The following is a 20,603-nucleotide window of genomic DNA, read 5'->3' as shown; positions in this document are numbered from 1 at the left end:
TTTTAACTACTTTTTAATTATTGTCACAATATTCAGGTGTTTGGGTTTCGATTTCTTTTGTGTTTATTTTCGACCAGTTCCTTGCTTTTTATTATATCTTAAGAGGTCTTGCCATACTCGTTAATTTTGCCATATAGGTTTCGCCATTAAGGTGTCCTCATTATTATTTCATCATGGTGCTTTCCATATAAAGCCATTGTTTTGTGTTTAACTTCCTAGTTTATTGTAGTGTTTTTTGTACATTTACAGTTTTTTGTGTTCTGTTAATACTTCTCTGGGTGTATTTGTGTCTCTGTTCTAGTTAATTTTATGAGACGCCAACTGTAAGGTCACTCCGGCCACGTGGACGTGTACCCAGGCTGCTTTAACCCGCGACAAACACAGACGTTGTAATGAAGGTGATAGTGCAACTCACAGTGTTAAAGAGGCACTTTTTACCTTATCTACTAACATTAAGGAAAAATGTCCAAACGAATGGCGAATCATGTCAGTAAAGTTATATCAGCGTAAGCACGGATAAATCGATGTTAAAGCCCAAGTTAAAATAGGAAACTCATACCCAACTTAAAACATAGAACTTAAAATACAGACAGCAGTACATGCTTTCATGCTTACATCGACCTATCCATAGCAAAACATTTACAGTGTGTTCTGATTTAGGAATGTGAATTTTACTTTACAGTAGTAACTGGTAACTGATCATAGCTGGCAACAAAAAAACAGAACTAGAGTAAGGCACTACACTTTAATTTAACCATTAGCCAGACAATGTTTATGAACAAACATTAACTTACTGTCATAGCGACGAACATGCGCTAGTTCCCTGTCCATCAGTGTTCAGCTGTTCATATCCATCTTTTAGGTTTCGGGAAGGGAATAAAAACCCCTAAACATTCGGAACAACACGCGTCTGAATTGTACTTTCCCTACTATCAAAGTTTAATCATATTTACCGATGTTTTTTAAACTAAATCACTCTGACCCAATGCATTCGTAATGTAACATCCTGGGATCTTGTTGGAGGCATAGAGGGAGCAGCTTCTGCAGGTAAGGCGCGTTTCACTTTGGGACTAATTGCATTCGCTGATTGGTTAGCTGCTGACGAGCCTCCAAGATATATTGACAGGCGACGTCACATCAAATAGTCTCCCTCCCTCAGCTGTGCTGCTGTCGCTCTGCCTCAGCTGCTCCTCATTTCATCTGATTAGCTCATTTGGTTTGCTGGCCAGATTTCCACCCCTGCTTCTGTATTTAAATCACACTGGTTCTCATTGTCCTCTGCTGGTTTCTTTTGCTCTGGATTTTTACCACCTGTTCATTATGCCAGTCGTTCCATGCCCTGTTACACCCGTGACTACTTTAGTAAGTTACTTTTTACTCATTAAAACATCATTCTTGCCGCACCACGTCCTGCACTATGGTTCTCGTTCCACCAGACCAGGAAAGTATATCGTCACACAGTAGCACTATCTTTGCTCTATTGTAGTTGTGCTAACTGCAGAAGATCAGTTCCTTGGCACAAAACAGGAGATCGGCAGCATGCACTACATTAAGCACAAATAACCTGGTAAAGAGGGAGATGCCACTACCAAACATTTAGAGAAGGATTATTTAATCTGGAACTATTTACTTAAGAATATTTGAATTGGGTAAAAAGCTCTCCATCCGTTGTCTAGACCTGCTTTTCCTGGACTGTCCACCCTGGACAGGTGACCAGTCCATCCCAGGGCAACACAGAGACACACAGGACAGACAAACAAGTATGCACTTACTGTCAGAACAATGCTGAAATGTGTCTTGCATTGCAGCACTATTGTTTACAGACATGGACACAGGCCCAGAGTCAAAAGGTACACATGGTAAGATGAGCAGACGACGGCACCCCATGCTGGTTAATGTTCCATGTTTAGTTTGAGGCTGACCGATGTACAAAAGCTTTTCTCAGTTTAACCTTAATTAACCATGGAACCCACATCTTCAACCGTCTGTATTCATTATTCAGACCATGGTCAGGGTTAGAGGTGCTGTCATTATCTAATCTCATCTTAATATCATGGTGGGAAGATTTATAAAGTTTTGTTTCTTTCGACTGGCTGTTCTACAATCTTAGAGTAAAAATTTGATTTCACGAAGCAGTCAAGATTTGTCGGCAGTGGACAGAGATTTTTGTCATGTGCAATTACAGTCCTGCTAAACACGTCGTTGTGACTGAGGTATAAAACTAAAGAACGTCCTTCCTTGCTCCAAAGGACCTCAAAGGAAATGCTTCCTTTGTTTGGTCTTGTTAGAGACCGGTTCAATGGGTTTTTCTTTCCATGTTAGGGCAATCCAGAGTAACCAATTAACCAAACAGTCAGATTTTAGATGGAGTACCCAGAGAGAACCATTGCATGCACATGGAGAACATGCAGAAAGACCTCTGGCTGGGATGTGAACCCAGGACCTTCTTGCTGCTAGGCAAGAGTGCTACTAACTGCTTCACCATGGAGCAATAAAGGTGTTACATTCACATTTCTGTTACCCTAATAATACGAAGAGGTTATATTGGGGAATATATTAAGGATAACAACAGAGAAAGAAAAGGTTAATCAAGTGTTTTATCTTCTCTAATTATTTAAAACAGTTTTTCAGTTGAAGATTTATTTATATAGAAAAGGTTCAGAATTATGGAAATTGACCCTGACAGAAAAACTAAGCAGAGACTCACATTCTATTCACACTAAACATGTCAACATGAACTGAGAGTTAAAGTCATTCAACCTTTTGGCTGTTTGGGGATCAAAAGGATCCAATCTATAAATAATAATGGGCCCAATATGGAGTAAAAGATATTCATGGGCTTTTTGAAAACTATTATTATTGTATTTTAGTCTTCCTGTGGGCTTTCCTTGGCCTGTTAACAAAGAAAATACTGTCCAACAACCATTCAGATGCTAAACCCAGCTGTTAAAAGCATCAATTCATAGCTATTACAGATGGAAACACAACACTGAAGTTAGCATCTGATCCATAGCTTCCAAGTCCTCTATCTATTATCTATACCTGCTTATCCTTGCACGGTTGCAGGGGGCTAGTAGCTATCTAAAGCATTCATTCGACACCCTGGACAGCTCGTTAGTCCATCACAGGGCAGCACAGAGACACACACACTCACAGCTAAGAGCAACATAGAGAGACCAATTTAACTGACATGCAGGTTCTCAGACTGTGGGAAGAAGCCGGAGGACCCAGAGAACCCATGTATGCACAAAGAGAACATGTCACCATGCAGAAGAGCTGGGATTGGAACCTGGGACCTTCTTGCTGCAAGGCAACAGTACCAGCCAGTGCTCCACCATGCAGCCCACCTACTAATACAACAGTTAATAAGTGAAATCACTCTTTCAGAAGCTACAAAAGATAAAACCTTATCTACTGACAACAACAGAAGCCGTCTGCTAAAGTCATTTAGCTAAACTGTAACTTGGGGAACGTGTTAGAAGGGTTTGCAAGCACTCTTAAATACTATTTAAAATATAAAAGTAAACTCATTTAAAAATTCATATTCTCAGTTTTATTCTATAGGAGGCTCTGTTTGTAACACATTTGATAGACAGCGATGGGAGAACTTTTATTTTCGCTAAAGAGCAAAAGCAAAAAGTGTCGTGCAGGACCCCATCACACATGTTTTTTTTATGTGTAACGTCGGTTCACACCGACCGCGAACAAGACCAATGGCGTGAGTGTTATTCATATGTAAAGGTGCATTCAGGAGCAAATTAACCGCATCCGTGACGCAAACCACACAATTTGGGCGAATAATGCGAAGCAACACTGCAAATAGAGCAAAGCGGAATTTTGCTTGAGTTCAAAAATGAGTTCAAAAATTTCTATCAATTTGCATCACATTAAAGGGGCTCCACATCCATTTATTTAAACAAGAAAAAATTATTTTATGTGTTACATATTTAGACAGTACATCCATCCATCCATCTTCTAACACGTTTATCCCTCATGGGATCGTGAGGGGTGCTGGTGTCTATCTCCAGCTGTCAGTGGGTGAGAGGCGGGGTCCATCCTGGACAGGTCGCCAGTCTGTCGCAGTAGACAGCACAATTAGGCTATATTTCTATTGAGCAATAATTAATTTGCTAACCGAAGACACCTGTAGTTCGTGTTCCGAAGGGAGAATCGGCCCTCGATGCGGGGCAGCAGCTCCTCATACTGGAAGGAATTACCGCTGGAAGCGATCATCATCCAGACGCAGCTACAGGTGGTGGTACTCGCTGAACTTGGTGCTTCCCTAGAGATCTGGTGGGACCCAGCGGCACCAATGCTGCTGTTCGGCTTTCTACATTAAATGCAGCGCCGTGACTCGCTCGGTGAAATCCATGTCCGCCACGGTGAGTTGAACGGACAAGAGGAACCAGCAAGCAAATAGATGCTCCTCCTGTTTGATGACGCGATGAAACGAGCTGGGGGGGGAAAGTCTGCGTTTTCAGTGCAGATTGTTTGCAAGAGAGAGGCTAAATGTCAAGTGACCAAAGGCAGGCCATTAACACGAAAAATTTGCCTCGTTGGCATTCGGTGTGAACGTACTTTAGGAGGGAACATTTCAGGCAATGTGAATATAGTCTCTCCAGGAACTGCATAGATATCTTTACATTCTTTTTCTTTTCAAACCATTCAGTTTTATCTGTTTTCTATTACATTTTTTAACTATTACGTCACAGTATTTGCTGCGAAGATGCTAAGCAAGGTCATGGACTTCCAGCTTGCCAGTCCTCCATGTTTATTTCTCAGAGCAAACATGTATTCCAAGCTGAAGTGGATAAATCATCGGTTGCTCTTCACACCGTCCCCAAGCTTTGAAGTGCCACCTTTAGATTTAAAGACACAGCACCAAAACGAGTTCTCCCAGACGCACCTCAGAACGGGGGTAAAAAGGGAGAATGGAGGTGGGGAATTAATGAGAAATTCAAACCTAAGCATTCTTGTTCCAATTTATATAGACCACAACTTAATTATTTAAATGTTCAAAGAAAGAACTGAAAATCATGATATATCCCCTTTAATTTATTGTGGCTGTCTTATTTTGCCTATGTCTCATTGTGAGATTCAGGGAAAATCTTTGTCAGCATAAAAGACGGATATATCTTACCTATTAACTTAACCCACAAACTGATATATCAAAGCTCAAAGACCCCACTTTTTCCCCAACCTACTTATACCGGAAGAGTTTTTCTAATTTTCCTGAGAGCTATATGCAAAACTTTAAATCAAATCAGTTTATTTAAATAGCGCCCAGCTCACAACACACGTTATCTCAAGGCATGTGTTGTCAATAAAATCTTACAGGTTTCTATCTCACTGACGCCTGCATTGTGTAGTTGACTTTACAGCAATCCCTCATATCAAGCATGCATGTTGCCACAGTGAAGAGGAAACCATTTAGCCATCTTTTGTTTGAATTACCTATATGATTTTTTTATACAGATTTTTAAAGTGTAATATAAAAACCCTCCTATTTTCTCCTTTTAAAACAATTTCACTACATTATTTATTTTATGTGTATGTAGCATTTTATTTGGTTTGATTTGACTGTGCAGTGGAATGGTATAATAATATGGGATTGTATTATTTGTTATGGTGTGGGACAATATGGCGTTGTGTGGTGTTATAAGGTATTATAAGATATGGTATGCTACGACATTGTTTGGTGTGCTTTGTAAAGCTTTATTGCATCGTGATGCCACTAGAGGGAAGACTTAAAGACATTGCTGCTCTGTACTCAATACAGCCATAAAAAGTCTCACAGAGCGAGTAGTAACAGAACTGAGGCGTGAGATTCTTCAGAACTACTGCATAATAGCTGCTAATGGCGCTCTTTCTACAGGCCGGGCTAAATCTCTCTCTTCGTATGTGTGTGTGTTTGTTTTTCTGCCCCTACTGGCTCAATTTCCAATGACAGGTGAGCAATTCCCATCAACCCCCACCGGAATGACCATTGCCTTTCCACCTCAGGCTCTGATCCATTTTAGCTGATTAATTACTGGAAGAAGATCACCGTTGACTGCTGACTGGGCTGGACTGGCCTGAACACCTTTCCTTTACGGGGCTGCACTGGCCTTTCCAAGAGAAGGAAAATGCCACGTGTAAGCAACAATAAACAGCTAAATAAAACTGGCTGGGGTTCCAGCTTCATGACGTTCAAAAATGGACTTTGATGGTTCTGTGGGTGATCCAACAGCAAGCTTCAGAAAAAAAAAAAACACAGCCCTGGTTCAGCCAGTCATTGTTAAGAAAAAAAACTGACCATAAACAGACCTAACGTTGAGTCTAATGTTTTAACAAGCTGTCCATCAACCAGGATTTCCTCCTTCAACAGACCTTAATAACAACTTCACTACAACAACATCCCCTCCTCTGCTCTGCTCATCATAATTATTATATTCAGATATATATTTACGTTTAGCTGCCCCAGAAGTGGCGACAGTGGCAGAGTTTAAACACCTGGGGCCAACCATTGAAAACAGTAGACAGGGTGAAATAGAGGAAGAGAAGAGAGCGCAGGCAGGGTAGAGTGGATGGAGACGACTGTCAGGAGTGATGTTTGACAGAGGTATAGCACCAAGACTGAAAGGGAAAGTGTATAAGACAGTACTGAGGCCGGGGTTGATATATGGGATGCAGAACTGGAGACCAGGATGGACATGATTAGAAATGAGCAGATCAGAGGCGGTTTGGAGATAAGGCTAGAAAGGCAAGGTAGAGCTGGTTTGGACATATTCTGAGAGGAGATGGTGGACACATTGGAAAGAGGACGTTGTAGATGGAGCTGCCGGGCAGGAAGATAAGAGGAAGACCCCCCAGAAAAGATTCACAGTTGAAGGAGGACACAGATGGTTGGTGTAAGAGTTCATGGTTAGGGCGAGACGGAGGTAGGAGATCTGCCTTAAAGAGCCCTGTGGGGGCCAACAAAAAAAAAGAAAAAGATCTGGCAAATCCTACATCACCTGTCGCTATGATGCATTAGGAGGAAATGAAATGCATACAGGGACTAGATCCCGTCAGGCCTGGGAACACCTTGAGTTCCTCCAGGATGAGGCCCTGTTTACAAGACAACAATCCACTGAGAACGATGCTTTTGTTACGTTTCTGTTAACATGTTCACACAACAAGGTTCTAATTACAATATCCGATTACACGGCAGCAGTAGAAACGGTGTAATTCCCACGCCGCGCCACTAGAGGTGCTATGCTCTTTGAAAGTAGTAAGATCAGAAGAGTGAGATGGTTTCCGTGGGGGGTATTTGGGTGGGTGGAGTGGTTGATCGGCGCATGTTTGCAGCGGCGGTGGGGGGGGGGGGGGGGGGGGGGGTAAATCGGCTTTATTCTGCTGACGACAACAGCAGTAGGAGAAGACATGCTTTGCACGGACGACCGGCGGAGCGGCGCACCTGTTATTTCACTATATGCACACGCGAAAGCAACAACAAAAAAACGGCTGTTACCGTCAAATAAACATGCAAGCATATCGACTTAGGGGTTTTTTTGGGGTTTTTTTTTGGAATGTTGGTGAGGCGGTAGCGTGAGTTTGACAGAGCGGCCGCCTCGGCAAGATAGCGCTGCGGGAAATACTGGTACAATTATTCAGCCTGTTGTTGCCTCCGTTTTATTTTTATTTAAAATTGCCTTTCGAGATGACATGTCTGTTCTTGATGTTGTATATTATCAAATAAATTTCCCCCCAAAATACGACTTATACTCCAGTGCGACTTAAATGTGTTTTTTCCTTCTTTATTATGCATTTAATGGCTGGTGCAACTTGTACTCCGGAGCGACTTATAGTCCGGAAAATACGGTAATAACTATAATATTAACTAAGAGGGCTAGAATGCAAAAGGAAGAAAAAACGCTATTCTATTGAACTTTTTATTGACCCTTTTTTTCTATAATCGATATAAGTCTGTCAATCGATATATATTGTTATTGGATTATTGTCCAGCCTTACGTTGTCATGCAAATGAACACTAAAAATGTGAGTAAACTGTTCCATTTGCACCAGAAGTTTGTCGTGTAAACAGGATCTGAGCTGGACTGACTATTATTTTAACTTTTAGTGACACTTTTTAAAAAAGCCCATCCAGGGACAAGTGCTACGAATTAGCATTAGCTATTGCACTATGACGGCAACATGGGACTGATGTCATGTTCAGTTTGTCTATGTCGATGTGTGTCTGTCCCTACCAAATAAACTTTGAAATTAAATTAAATTAAATTAAATGGAAGATGTTGCTGGGGAGAGCAATGTCTGGGGTTTCCTCCTAGACGTGTTGGCCCCAAAACCCAAAGAGGACGGATGGACGGACGGACGAACGATATTGTCTCAAGACTCTTTACAAGACAACCAGATCCAATTATGCTGAATTCCTTTTTTGTCCCAATTCGTTCCAATCCAGTTGGAAGGTTGATTTGGATCAAATTAGAAACAGTTCTGTTTAATCCAAATTGAACCTTATTGAAGCTAAATCCTTATTTCCATTTCTCAAACTGTTATCTAAAGAAAAAAAAAAAAAGCACATATTGCGTTTTTGTGACAGGCTCTGGCGACTGCCTACCTAAAGATCCCAAATGAAAGACTTTATTTTTTAAGTTTTCTGCCATTTGCTGATACAAAACTGATTCATCGCTTGATTTTAGGAGCCTTCTTTATGTCTGAATGATTTATAGGTCAGACATAATTGGCTGAACAAAGAGAAAAACATCTTCCTTTGAAAGTGGTAATGCACTGGATAGTAGATTCATGAGAAAAAAGCAGCCTAAACATGTATTGAAACTTCTTTAAAAGACTTTCGGAAAGTCATGAGAACTCTTAATCAAGATCGCCTTAAAAGTTTACAAAAAAAAAAGTCTGTCTGCTTGGAGTAAAACTAAACAAACTAATGAAGGCTTATCTTGTAAATTTGAGAAAAGTGAGGAGGTGGAACAAATGAAAGATTGATGGTGAACTCATTTTATTGAGACCGTTTTGTCATCCCATCTGCTCGTAAAAACTCAAAGTTTCACAGACACAGTTTTTTTTTCCTCCTCCTTTTTTTTTAAGCCAGAAATTGGTTGAGATACCGTTTGTGACTTTCAAAGCAAAGACGGAGGAACTGGTCTCTCCCCTCCTTCCTTGGACGCTCTGCCCCTCCTCGCGTGCCCATTAGAGCCTGAATTCCTCCACAGACTGTTTTCAGCTCAACTCCTCCAGGGTGCTGCTCGCCGCGGCACAAGATAACCCGGCACTCCTCTCGGTGCCTGTCTCCGGCCTCTCCGCTGTCGCTAACGTCCCCCTCCTCGTCCTGTTGGGAATCTGTCCACCATCAACATGTGGCACATGTCCTTGACAAGTAAAGAGGACCTCTCACCGCGGGAGTTGGGCTGCAGTGTCAACCAGGCAACCCCCCCACCTTCTCTTCTCCCGCTTTTTCCTCCACGCTTTCACTCTCCCTCTCTTAATATTGAGTTGCTGGGGTAAAAGGGGGCTGAAGGAATCTAATAACTGTGACAGTGGGGCTTTTTTTGGCTTTGTTCCTGACGCTGCGCAGACACACACAGGGCAGTCTGCTGGCTCTAATGAAAGGTTAAATGAATAGGACAATGTGACAGGAGGTACAATAAAGAAAGAAGAGGGGAGGGGAGAAAATGTGTGCGAGCATGTGTCCATGTCTGAGCGCCGTAGCGAGGAGGGCTGCAATATTTAAAACAGATTAGTTTGCGACTCTCTCTCTGTGTGTGTGTGTGTGTGTGTGTGTGTGTGTGTGTGTGTGTGTGTGTGTGTGTGTGTGTGTGTGTGTGTGTCCGATTGTCCCCCTAGGCCACAGATGATGAGGAGGAATTCCAGCGTGGGGTTCCTTGATAAACGTTAAGGTCAGCGGTGTGAGAGAGGGCGGGGGAACGGGTGCAAGGAGCAGGGGGAGTGACGGAGGGGAGTGTGGGTGTTAGGGGTGGGGGTGGTGGGGGGGGACGCATGTCTCGTCTTGTGCCTCTCTCTGCCTGTGCCTTGGTGGAATGCAAAGTCACATGAAAGAGGCCCTCTTTCTCTCTGAGACTCGTCTCTTGTGTCTGTCTCAAAAGCACCACTGTCCCCCTCCCTGACACATTACCTGTTAGCAGATTTCTCCCCAACTCCGAAAACAGCCTCGCCAAAGCATGCACACCCGCGATCGCACGCTCGCACGCACGCAGGCGTCTGCAAACATTACGCACAGATATTCCCTTAAAAAAACGCAGCCTATGGGTTTTGAGTTTCCCTCCAAAGGGGAAAGTTAACTGAGACAGAGGCAAACACACAAAGTCCTGTCATCATAAGGCTGCTTATTTACTGTGATTATCCCCACAACTGGCACTTTTTTAAACCAAAATCATACGCTTGGGTTTCAAAAACACATCATCTAAATTTTTGGTCGGAGCACTCAATTAAAACTGAAGGTGGTTTAGGAGAACCGGCGATTAATATAAAGGTAAGGCTTACGAGTTAATCAGCATGTCCGCCTTGAATCCAGCGATCAGGAACAATATGATCCACCCAAAAAAACTTTTGATAGGAGGTTCGGAAAGATTTGTTTCCTTGTTACGTCTGTCCAACCTGTGGATAATAATCACTACTCCTTAACCCTTTTAAGAATTCATCACATTACAACTGCAAACATATTATATTAAGACTTTATGAGTTAGACCAACACACATTTTGTGCATAATTGTGAATTAAAAGAAAAATTATGCATGGTTTTCTTTTTTCTTTTTTACCAATAGGATTCTGAGAAGTGTGGCACCCAGCTGTATCCTGCCCCCCTTTATTCTGAGAACCCCAAATAAAATCAAACACCTTCTTGAGTCATCTAATTGTCAAACTGAGCTGTTTCTAAAGGCCTCTGAGGTTTATTAGAGAACAATGGAGAACAAACAGCATCATAGGACAAAGGAACCCAGCAGACATGTCAGAGAGGAGGTTCTGGTCCAGTTTAAAGCAGGGTTAGGTCCTACAACAACATCTGATCAATCCATCATCTGGACCTGGAGAGAGGATGGACCACCTGCAGACCTACCAGGACATGGACGTCCACCTGGACTGACAGGCTGGACAAAGAAGTCCATGAAAACTTTTGGAGAGTTAAAGAGAGCTTCAGCTCCAATTGGTCAGTCACTTCACAAATCTGGCCTTTATGGAAGACCAGCAAGATGAGAACCATAAAAAGTCCCGTTTACACATCATCACAGGCCATGTAGGCTGCACATTAACAGGTGGTAGAAGGTATTTCACTCAGATTGGATCAAAACTGAACTTTCATCTAACAGGCAAAACACTACGACACAAAACTGTTGGCTCAGGTAGGCGTCTAAAAGTTGAAGGATATTGGCCCCTGAGAACCGGACGCCTGAATTAGACCATTTCACGTGTTAGAATGGCCTAGTCAAAGTCCAGACCTGATTTCAATTAAGAATCTGAGACTTCTACTTTGTGTTTGTCGACCACATAAATGGCAATAAAATATACTGAAGCTAATGAAGAAATTAAAATCATCATAACTAAAGATTTATAGTTCAGTTCTTTTTTTATTCTGTCTTATTTTTTTTAACAAACAGACAATAAATATATTGCATTTTGTTTGTCTCAGACGCCTGAGGTCACAGCCAACTTGTGTTTGTGTTCCAGTTACAACTTGGAAAACCAGGATTCTCTGCTGCTGACCTCAGTGATCTGGCTAACTAGTGTTAGCATTAAATAGCCAATTATGATATATTCATATAATGCATTTTATACATTCAGTGTCTCATGGTACTATGTGGGTCACTAATTTAATGGTGTACAAACTGTAATAAGCACGAAAATAATTACTGCATCTTTCACTTTGTTTCATGTTCTGATTTCAAGAGGCACTTAATTTTGTTTTGCCAACCTGGAAATCGGAAACTTAATCAGCTGAATATAAATCAAGTTCGTTACATGATTTTTCAAAATGAAGACACCAGAAGCTCACTCTGGTTGCATACAACGTTTTTCAGAGAAATTACGTCATCCTGTTGGTATATTTTTTGTTATTTCTGTCATGTACGCTAGTGCACTTTGTGTTTAGTTTAATCTTTTGTTTTGACTGTAGGGGTGAGTGAGGCTAAAAACCTTTTATGCAGTTGTTAATATTATACAGTTAATAAAATGTGGCTATATTAAACATTATAGCTGTTAGAAACCGTTGTTATAAAAAGAAAAACGTAACTGTACTATAAAATGGCTTCAGTGCATTAAGAGAAAAAACTAAAGTTACAATTCTGACACATTTTGTTGGGATGTGGGGGTGAAATTTCTCCATTCTTTAAAGGGCGGTGCAACATTTGAGAACCACCGGACCACTATGGATTATTTCTGGAAGAAAGCTTGAAAACTACACTCCTTTTTCACTTCATTTTCACTTCATTTTAAATAAATACTTAAAGTTTCTGTCGGGAGGAAGCATTTATGTGTTTTTAATGTTCTTAGACCTAGAATTCAGATGAACTGTGGATAAGTCAAACTCTTAACAGAATAAGTTCATATAGTAGGTATTTAATGGACCTGATAAGACGGGTTCTTGTCACCTAGATTTTGGTGGTTGAGGTGTATTTTATTTTGTAGGAGTGAGAACAAACGGCTCTTTAAGACCTTCAACTTAAACCGATCAAACCTCAATCTGGAGATTCTTTATAACACAGTTTGACAGCTTATGAAACCATTATTGTATTTCCTAAAGCACAAACAAGAATTTTCAATTCCTAAATTGAGTTAAGGTTATGTTTCAATTAGAAGAAATGTGATATATGAACTAGTCAAACTTGGAGTGAAATATTCTACACTGATTACAGGTGCTTTTAAACCGCTTACAACTCACACATCCTTCAAAAAAAAGGGGGTATTAAACATTTTATAGGACAAACAGCTAATTACAAATGTGAATTAGTAATTAATATGTTAAGCTAACAAAGTCAAGCAGGTCAACCCGAAAAAAAATTGTCTCCTGGAGATGAATAATCATCAATAACTGAAAGAATCTGCAAAGATTTAAGACAGTTTAACTCCTGGCAGTGATAGTTTCTCTGAAAGCTCACTGCAAAGAGACGACAGATAAACTTTATTTGTCATTTTAGGGAATATATCCTTGAACAAAATGTTCCACTGACCCCCTTTTGGGATTAATTTAACATTTCTGAATTGAATTGAATGATCTGTAGCATTAAAACGTTTTTTTTTTTTTTACAGTGAAAGAAGAAGAATACTTGAAAAATACTTGACAACTTTTGGAAATCCCTTCAATCCCGTCTGGCTTTTATTGTAGATGAAGAGAAAACTGTGCAGTGGAAAGAGAGGAATCAATTCAAAGAGTCTTCAGGTAGAACAACACTGTCAGGCACGGTTACGAACAAAGACCGAGACACATGGGCCAATAACGGCAAAGTCAACATGCTGCGTCTCAGTCCTCAGGAATTTTTCATGAGCCACCACTTATCTTGTCATATCAAATTTCTTCAGCCAGCCTTTTTAGGGAAAAGGGAAAAGACACCTTTAGGGCAAATTATTCTCTTTTAATCAAATCACTCTGTATGCCCCGAGGATATCTCTCCATACCTTTTGAGTCACCGGGGCAGGGCCATCGACGCACACGCCCCAAAAGAGAAAAAAGAAAGAAGAAAAAAACAAATATATCCTCATGTTCTCTGTCTATAGAAGTCATTTTGTGTGGAAGCCTGGAAAAGAAAACTATTAACCCAAAGAGGAAATGTATTAAAAATACAAGTTCAACCTGGAGTTTCAATCACGAGCAGAAATTCCTGATTTTGTCCCTGCCTGTTCGTGGAAATCAAGCGAACAACTTTATTCTGCACTGCAGTTCATGCAGGCAGCGGCCATAAAATATAAATTATATCACATAACCTTATACCTCCCAGCTGAGCCATTTGGTTACAACTCTCCTCCTGTTCGTTACAGCTCCAGCTTCTCTGGTATTTCTATACCGTCGACATGAGTTATATCCCACCGCCGCTCAACAACGTATGGATTACGGGGGAAATGGAACCTCCCCGCCGATTGGGCCGCTGCCAGGCCGTGACGCTCCAGTGTTTATTTTACGCCATTGCTGGTAATTAGTTTTGGACAGAATCAATTAAGGCCACCCTAAACTGGAGCTGAAAACACTGACAGATGCATTCATGTCCCAGAAGACAGGACAAAAAAAAAAAAAACAAATAAAACGTACTTAATGTGCTTTTTTTACGGACAGAGTTGTGCAAAACGTGACCTTAGGTAAAGACAATGAGACTCCTGCAGATGCTTGCCCATGTTTTCTTTTTTTTCTTTTTTTTCCTGGTTTCCTGAGTCCTACAGAGAGCATTTTGATGAACACGCAAAATGAAGCTTGAAGTGAAAAAAGAAGTGCATGTAGGGGCAAGTATCAGCTTTGCAGCTTTAGCACACCTTTTACCACAGAGACTGATTCTAATCTGATTAATTTGCCTTTTGCAAATGCGATCTCTCTTCTCGCCGCAGACAATACTACCATTTAGCAGATTAAAGCTTTTGTATAATATCAGCCTGTGTCATGGAACGATCAAACCCAAGGTACTAAGCTCATGTAACTACAACTACTGAGCGTGTTGTTTTACTTTGTAGCACTAAAACATTAAACAGGTTGGCACAAAACTATTTTATTTAGTCAGAAATTCAGCGTTCAGACTTTTCCTGGCCGACACAGATTTGCGGTTTTCTTTGAGGTGTGAGCCGTCGATTTTGATTTTGACCAATTCCATTTTTATGAAGACACATTAAAAAAAAAAAAAAAGAAAAGTGCTGCAGGCTGAAATTCTTTGAATCCAACAGATAATGAAGGATTTCGACACATTTTTATGTCACACTCACAGACTGGTTTCTATTCCTTGTATTCAATTTAAAATGTGAAAAACTAGAGTTCACAAAAAGTTATGATGCATATGTGTGTAAAACAGAAAGTATTAAAATAGAAAGTAGTCTAGGAAGGAAAAAAGAAAGAAAGAAAAAAAGAATAATAATTTCAGTTTTATTTTATATTCAGATTCTTTTTTGAGTCTGAATTAGGTTTTCTTTTGGAAAGAAATGGCCGGATTCTCTCCGTTACATCCGTCTATGACTAAACGTTTGACTCACGTCTCGGTCAGGTCAACAAACGCACTGATGGCGTCGTTCTTGGAGGTTAACCGTGTCACTAAGGCTAAGGAGACATTTAGTGTTGGTGAAAAATTGATGCTGCCCACCATTAAAGACATTTTGACGTGAACTTCTAGGACATGCTCTTTAATGGCGGTGGCCTTTCAAGTGCATGAGGATTGTCACAATGAGAAAAAGTTGAATTACAGAGTCCACTGGACATAAGCGACACAGTTTGGGTGTCACTGATTCAGCGTTTATATTATTATTATTATATTTAGAAAATACCACAGTTTTTATACCAGTCATATTCTGGCGATGGTTGTTTTTTTGTTTTGTTTTTTCTGCTGTTTCAAAATGGTAGGGAAATATACTGCATAATATCGGTAAACATCGATTATCGGCCATAAGAGCGATGTTTATATCAGATATCGATATTCGCCCAAAGCTTTCACAGCAGTGCGTCCCTAATTATAGCGTAGTTTTAAGACTTATATTTTTTTTAAGATACTTTATTCATTCTTTCATTCTTATTCATACTTTCTATTGACTGATTGGTTTAGTAGACTCATAAAATCTGACAGATTCCGACCTCTGATCAAACAAAATAACTCTATCTGTGGTTTTTGAGCAGATCATAGGGCTGGGCGATAAATCGATTTAATCGATTAATTCGAATTTACAATTCTTTAAGATTTCATTTTTGGAAAATCTGGATTTTATTTTGCCAATACACTCATTGGGTTTCCATGAAGAGAACAGCATGTGATGCTGAATATATGTTTAGGCAAATGTATTGTCAAAATATTGTTAAGTGGAAACTTTTTTTTACCATAATACGAGGTACTTCATTTACTTATTTACTTTCTTTTAACTTAGTTTGAAGTTCACAAGTGCAGTGAAGCCTGTTCTTAGCTCAATGTTTAATACCACTAGCAGCAAATGTTTTGTTATATTTTCATTGTTTATAATGGCACGGCTACCATCTTGTTTTATAAGCATGTTTCACAGCTTGTTTTTAGTTGCACTTTGAATTCAGGTCAACTCCCTGATGAAATGCTTGACATAAAAGCAAGGTTTTAAAATAATTTCTTTTTATGAAACAAAAAGGAGGGGAAAAATCGATTAATCGGATTTGGTATGATAAAATCGGAGATTTATTTTTTAATCCATATCGCCCAGCCCAAGCAGATCATAGATGACTTTAGATCTGGAGCTGTCAGCGCAGGTGGGAAACATCCAACCTGGAAGGTAAAACTTCAGGTATGAAACTGCAAAACATCTGAATTGATCAGCGGGCCCAATGAGCAGCACCCTTTCTGCATCCTTCGTTGGGACTTCCTCCAACTCCCTGCTGGCGGTTAACAGCCAACACCTTTTGCCACAGCCCAGGTTGATTTACCTTCTTAAGGGAGTTTTGGAAGCCTTTCCATTGCTTGTTGGAGATCTGTGTCCTTCAGCCAGCTGTAACAACTCATTTAGGCCAGCAGGCTCTGTCTTTGAACTGCAGACCCATTTGAAAAATTACAGTTGGGCAGGTGTTTGTTTAGAAATGCACATTACAGCATGTCTCCACCGCAGCAGAAATCCTCCAGAATCCTCCGCTGTTCAATATATTTTCTCAGGTCTGACTCGCTCAGGGTCTGAATTCATCACATTTTATCACATATCTCTAAGAATCACAAGAACACAGAGCAGATTTCCCAATGTTTTCATGAGAATAAGTCAGTTAAGATTAAGTTTCTTACTTTTTGGACCGAGGCAAAAAAGAAAAGTAATTATGCCTCTCACATGTATATTATTCGAAGCTAAGTCTTTTATTAAATTAGAAGTCCCGCAATCCAATTTGTTTTAACATTTCATCGTGTCTGTTTTGGTCACTAAAGTTCACGGTTTAGGTTACGCTGCTGTGCTCAAAGGTTTTTACACCGAGCCACCGCTGCATTTAGACGGCCCCCACTCCCACTTTCAAAATATTACCTTTTCTGTCACTGCCAAGACACACTATCAGTCGCACATGAGAGTACTGATAAAGCACAGCTGGGACGTATCGCTACAGCCAGGATCCACCCCTGGTTGAATTAAAATCGCTGCAAAAATGCTGCCCAGACATCATCAGGTGAGAGGGAAACAAATCTCGCCTAAAACCTGCACATATAAGTACAATGATAAAACAACGTTTAGTTTAAGATTAAATCAGTGGTTGTCTCTGTCCATGCAGAGGGTCTGCTCCCAGGTTTGGTGGGAGTCGCCCCAACCACCTCCATGGCTCTGTCCACAATACTCTTATATATATATATATATATATATATATATATATATATATATATATATATACACATACCATGCAGAAGCATTAGGCAGCTAATAAATTATGTATTATATGAGCTGCAGGTTGACTCTACATACAATATTTACTACTTTGTGTCCCCATGATACCATTGATACTAAAAATACTGCTAAAAATAAAATGGGCACTAAATCATTATCATTGTTACTATTAATTGTATTCTACTGTGTTTGTCTTTGATGGGGTAATTTCTTTGCCCCCCCCCCCTCCATTTGTTTGTCTTCTATACCTTTGCCAGCTTCATAATTGTCATCATCTGTGATATATTTTGCTGTACCAATACTTTAATCATGGGGAGTATGTCTCGCCCCCCCGCCCCTAATTTTACTATCAAATCTGCGCCTGACATTGCATGGCAGCCAGTCCCACCTCTCTAATCTAATGCTGCTAGGACAGGAGATACAGACAGAAAGTAAAAAATTCAATTACAGTTTTAGATGTTCCTCTTATTTTGAACCTTCTTTTAGCCTAGCGTCTATGAAAATTCAGTCACCACAAAGGAAACTAAGGGGTTATTTAATGAAAATGACTGCCAATCTGAAAGATATACGCAAATACATGAATATCAGTGAGAAAACGGATGTTTCTATTAAGTCACCAAATGTTTTATAGTAAAAAAAAAAACATATATGGAGGCGTCCTTTGGAGGCGGAGAGTGAGAGTTTAGGAGGAAGCAGAGTGGAGGGAAGAGTGTGTCGGTGAGCGGGAGAGTGGTGGTGTGGAGGGAAGGGGTGGGGGTGGGGGTGTGGGGGGGGTCACTATGTGAGCAGTAATCAGAGGAAGACAGCGGGGGGGACAGTGAGGGTTGGTGGGGTCAGAGCGGAGCACCACTAAGCAGCCCTTCTCTTCATTAGGAGCCTCTCTAAGTGCCTCTCTACCTGTCCACCAGATTATTGAACCAACTAACCAGCGGCTCACACCCCCCTCACCCTCACCCACACACATCTCTGATTCTCCCAGGCCCAGAGGAATCACGACCCAGCCGCCGCCTTGCTGACAACTTTAACTTTTCCTTTAACCCCACGGAGCAGCACCGTCGGCCATCTCTGGCTGCCGGTGACATTAATCGCCGCACAACCTTCTGTTGCTTTCACTTTAAATCGCCTTCAGATGTAGAAAACATCCAACTGTGTGGGGTGCATCTGATTCCTGAACTCACAAGCGCTTTATACAACGTGAATAGATGGAACAAGGGTTTAAGGGACATGGCCAAGTGAAACAGCCTTTCAGCGTGTGACTCCAGAAACGGCAGCATGAGGGAGACTGAAGCAGAAAGGAGGAGGGTGAGACTCCTCAGATAGACGCTGACAGACATGTTGCAGAGGTTTGAAGCGGCAACATTAATCTAAATTTCCTTGTCTCATCTTCAAAGCAAACGCAGAGGTGTCTAAAATACCTGAAAGTTCTCCTCTGCATGTCAGAATTTGGACAAAAACTTTCTGTGTGGAGGTAAACTCTCGACGAAGACTCTGCGGTGCAGAGGCACTTAAGATTTTGTGCCATGGAGCCGGATTTTTAAAAAAAAAGAAATTGCCTCGCATCGACATCTCAAATCAACCGTTCTTGTCTGTTTCTGTCTGTATCACAAAGAGAGCAAACATCCAAGCAGGAATATGTGAAATCGATGGGTCTAGTGAAAACAAGGCGCCGCAGCAGCAGCAGGAGCCGAGGGGCTTCAGGCCTGACACAAAACTTTGTTCCCAAATGAAATCACATCCCCCCCAAACATGGCACATGTGCATCAATCTCCTGTTTGCTGGCTGAGTCTGCACGGCACACAGTGGCACAATCAGTGATGTGTTCAGAGAAAATCCTCTCACGGTTTGTAAACTCCGCATCAGACGTTTTTATTTTAATTTTTCATATATAAATAATTTGAGTTGAGAAAAGAACCGTTGCTGCTGGATGAGGCTCCTCCTGTCAGCTCTGGTTGTTTTAAAGCAAAAAGAAAGAACAAATGAGCAGGAAGAGCAGAAGATGGAGGTAAGAGTTTCTCTTAAATTTAGTGATATTAACAACAAACGCTGAAGTAAAGAAATTATTTCAGTGAGATTTGGACAGTTTTTTTTTTTTTTTGTTTGTTTGTTTGTTTTTTGGTGAGTTTGTGTCGGATCAGTGTAATTTTATTCCAAATAAAGTTACAATTTACTCATTTTGTACTGCAGAGTTCAGTTCGATTAAATTCAGAAACCAGAGACATTAAAAAAATCATATTTACCATTGCTGCATGTTGTGTCAGACAGACCTCGGGGCTCCTGGCACTTTTGGAGACTTTGCGTCCTGAAAAAAGTCTGATTTCGCCCTCAAGTGGGGGAACTTTGTCCCTCTTTCGCCGCTGCTCCCTCTGATATCAGCACCCACGCTCGGTTGTTCTGGTTCACCAACAGCGCCTCGACGTTTCTGGCAGGTTTCATAAACCAGAAGCAGACGGCCAGTGTTCGGGGGGTCTTCTTCTGTCTGTGTTTGTTTGCCCAGGAGGGTCGCAGAGAGTCGCGGCCGCTTCGCGCGTCGACTGGATACGCGTCGGTGTCCCGGAGAGGAGCGCTGCGCCTGTGTCGCCTGAAAGCGGCAAAGTGAAGAAATCAGGAGAGAGTCACAGACAAGACAAGCCGGAGCTGGGCTGTTGCTGCTTGTCCTACCTTGATGAAAAACGGGAAAGAGGGAAGAGAGGGAAAAAACGCCTTCTTTACACTTCCCTGGTGATTTCCTTGTGCCGAGTCAGCAGAGTGTGCGCCGGGGAGCTGCGGACGGTCCGGGGCTGCAGGGGAAACTTGGCTGAATTCAGACCTTGTTTCTCTGGAGCCTCGGTGGCAGCGCATGGGGGTCCCGGTGAGCTGATTTACGACGCCGCGTCAGCTCCCAGATTCCCCCTCTTTTCACGGCAGATGTGCGTCAAAAAGCCGTAGCCCCGAGATAAGAGCGGCTTGCGCAACATTTGAAAAGTTTTCAGGGCAGTTTTTAGATGGTTAAACGTGGAAGGGAGAAAAGTCGCCTGAAAGCTTTAATTCGGTTCAAAATCCATTAAATTTAAACAGAGGGATTTTTTTAATTAGGTCTTCTCAGCTCAAAGTAACCTGAA

The 20,603-nt window shown here is 41.2% G+C and overlaps 1 protein-coding gene across 2 annotated transcripts in view; it reads right to left on the bottom strand.

Annotated features, from left to right (window-relative positions):
• Window positions 1–20,347, bottom strand: part of bnc2 (basonuclin 2) — a 210,839-nt gene extending 190,492 nt beyond the window's left edge. Inside the window, exons 1-2 of one of the 2 annotated variants that reach the window (XM_036137581.1) lie at window positions 20,164–20,347; window positions 19,743–20,083 (exon numbers count right to left, since the gene is read on the bottom strand). In XM_036137581.1, coding sequence (XP_035993474.1) covers window positions 19,743–19,745 — 3 coding nt within the window. In that variant the 5' untranslated portion in view covers window positions 19,746–20,083; window positions 20,164–20,347. Of the gene's footprint in view, window positions 1–19,742; window positions 20,134–20,163 lie in introns of those variants that run through there. The other variant, XM_036137582.1, reaches the window with a different exon arrangement.
• Window positions 20,348–20,603: the final 256 nt, after the last annotated feature.

Source organism: Fundulus heteroclitus, chromosome 5 (assembly GCF_011125445.2).
Source record: "Fundulus heteroclitus isolate FHET01 chromosome 5, MU-UCD_Fhet_4.1, whole genome shotgun sequence".
Lineage (NCBI taxonomy): Eukaryota > Metazoa > Chordata > Actinopteri > Cyprinodontiformes > Fundulidae > Fundulus > Fundulus heteroclitus.
The sequence above is the reverse complement of the archived record's forward strand: the minus strand, read 5'-3'. Positions and strand labels throughout refer to the sequence as shown.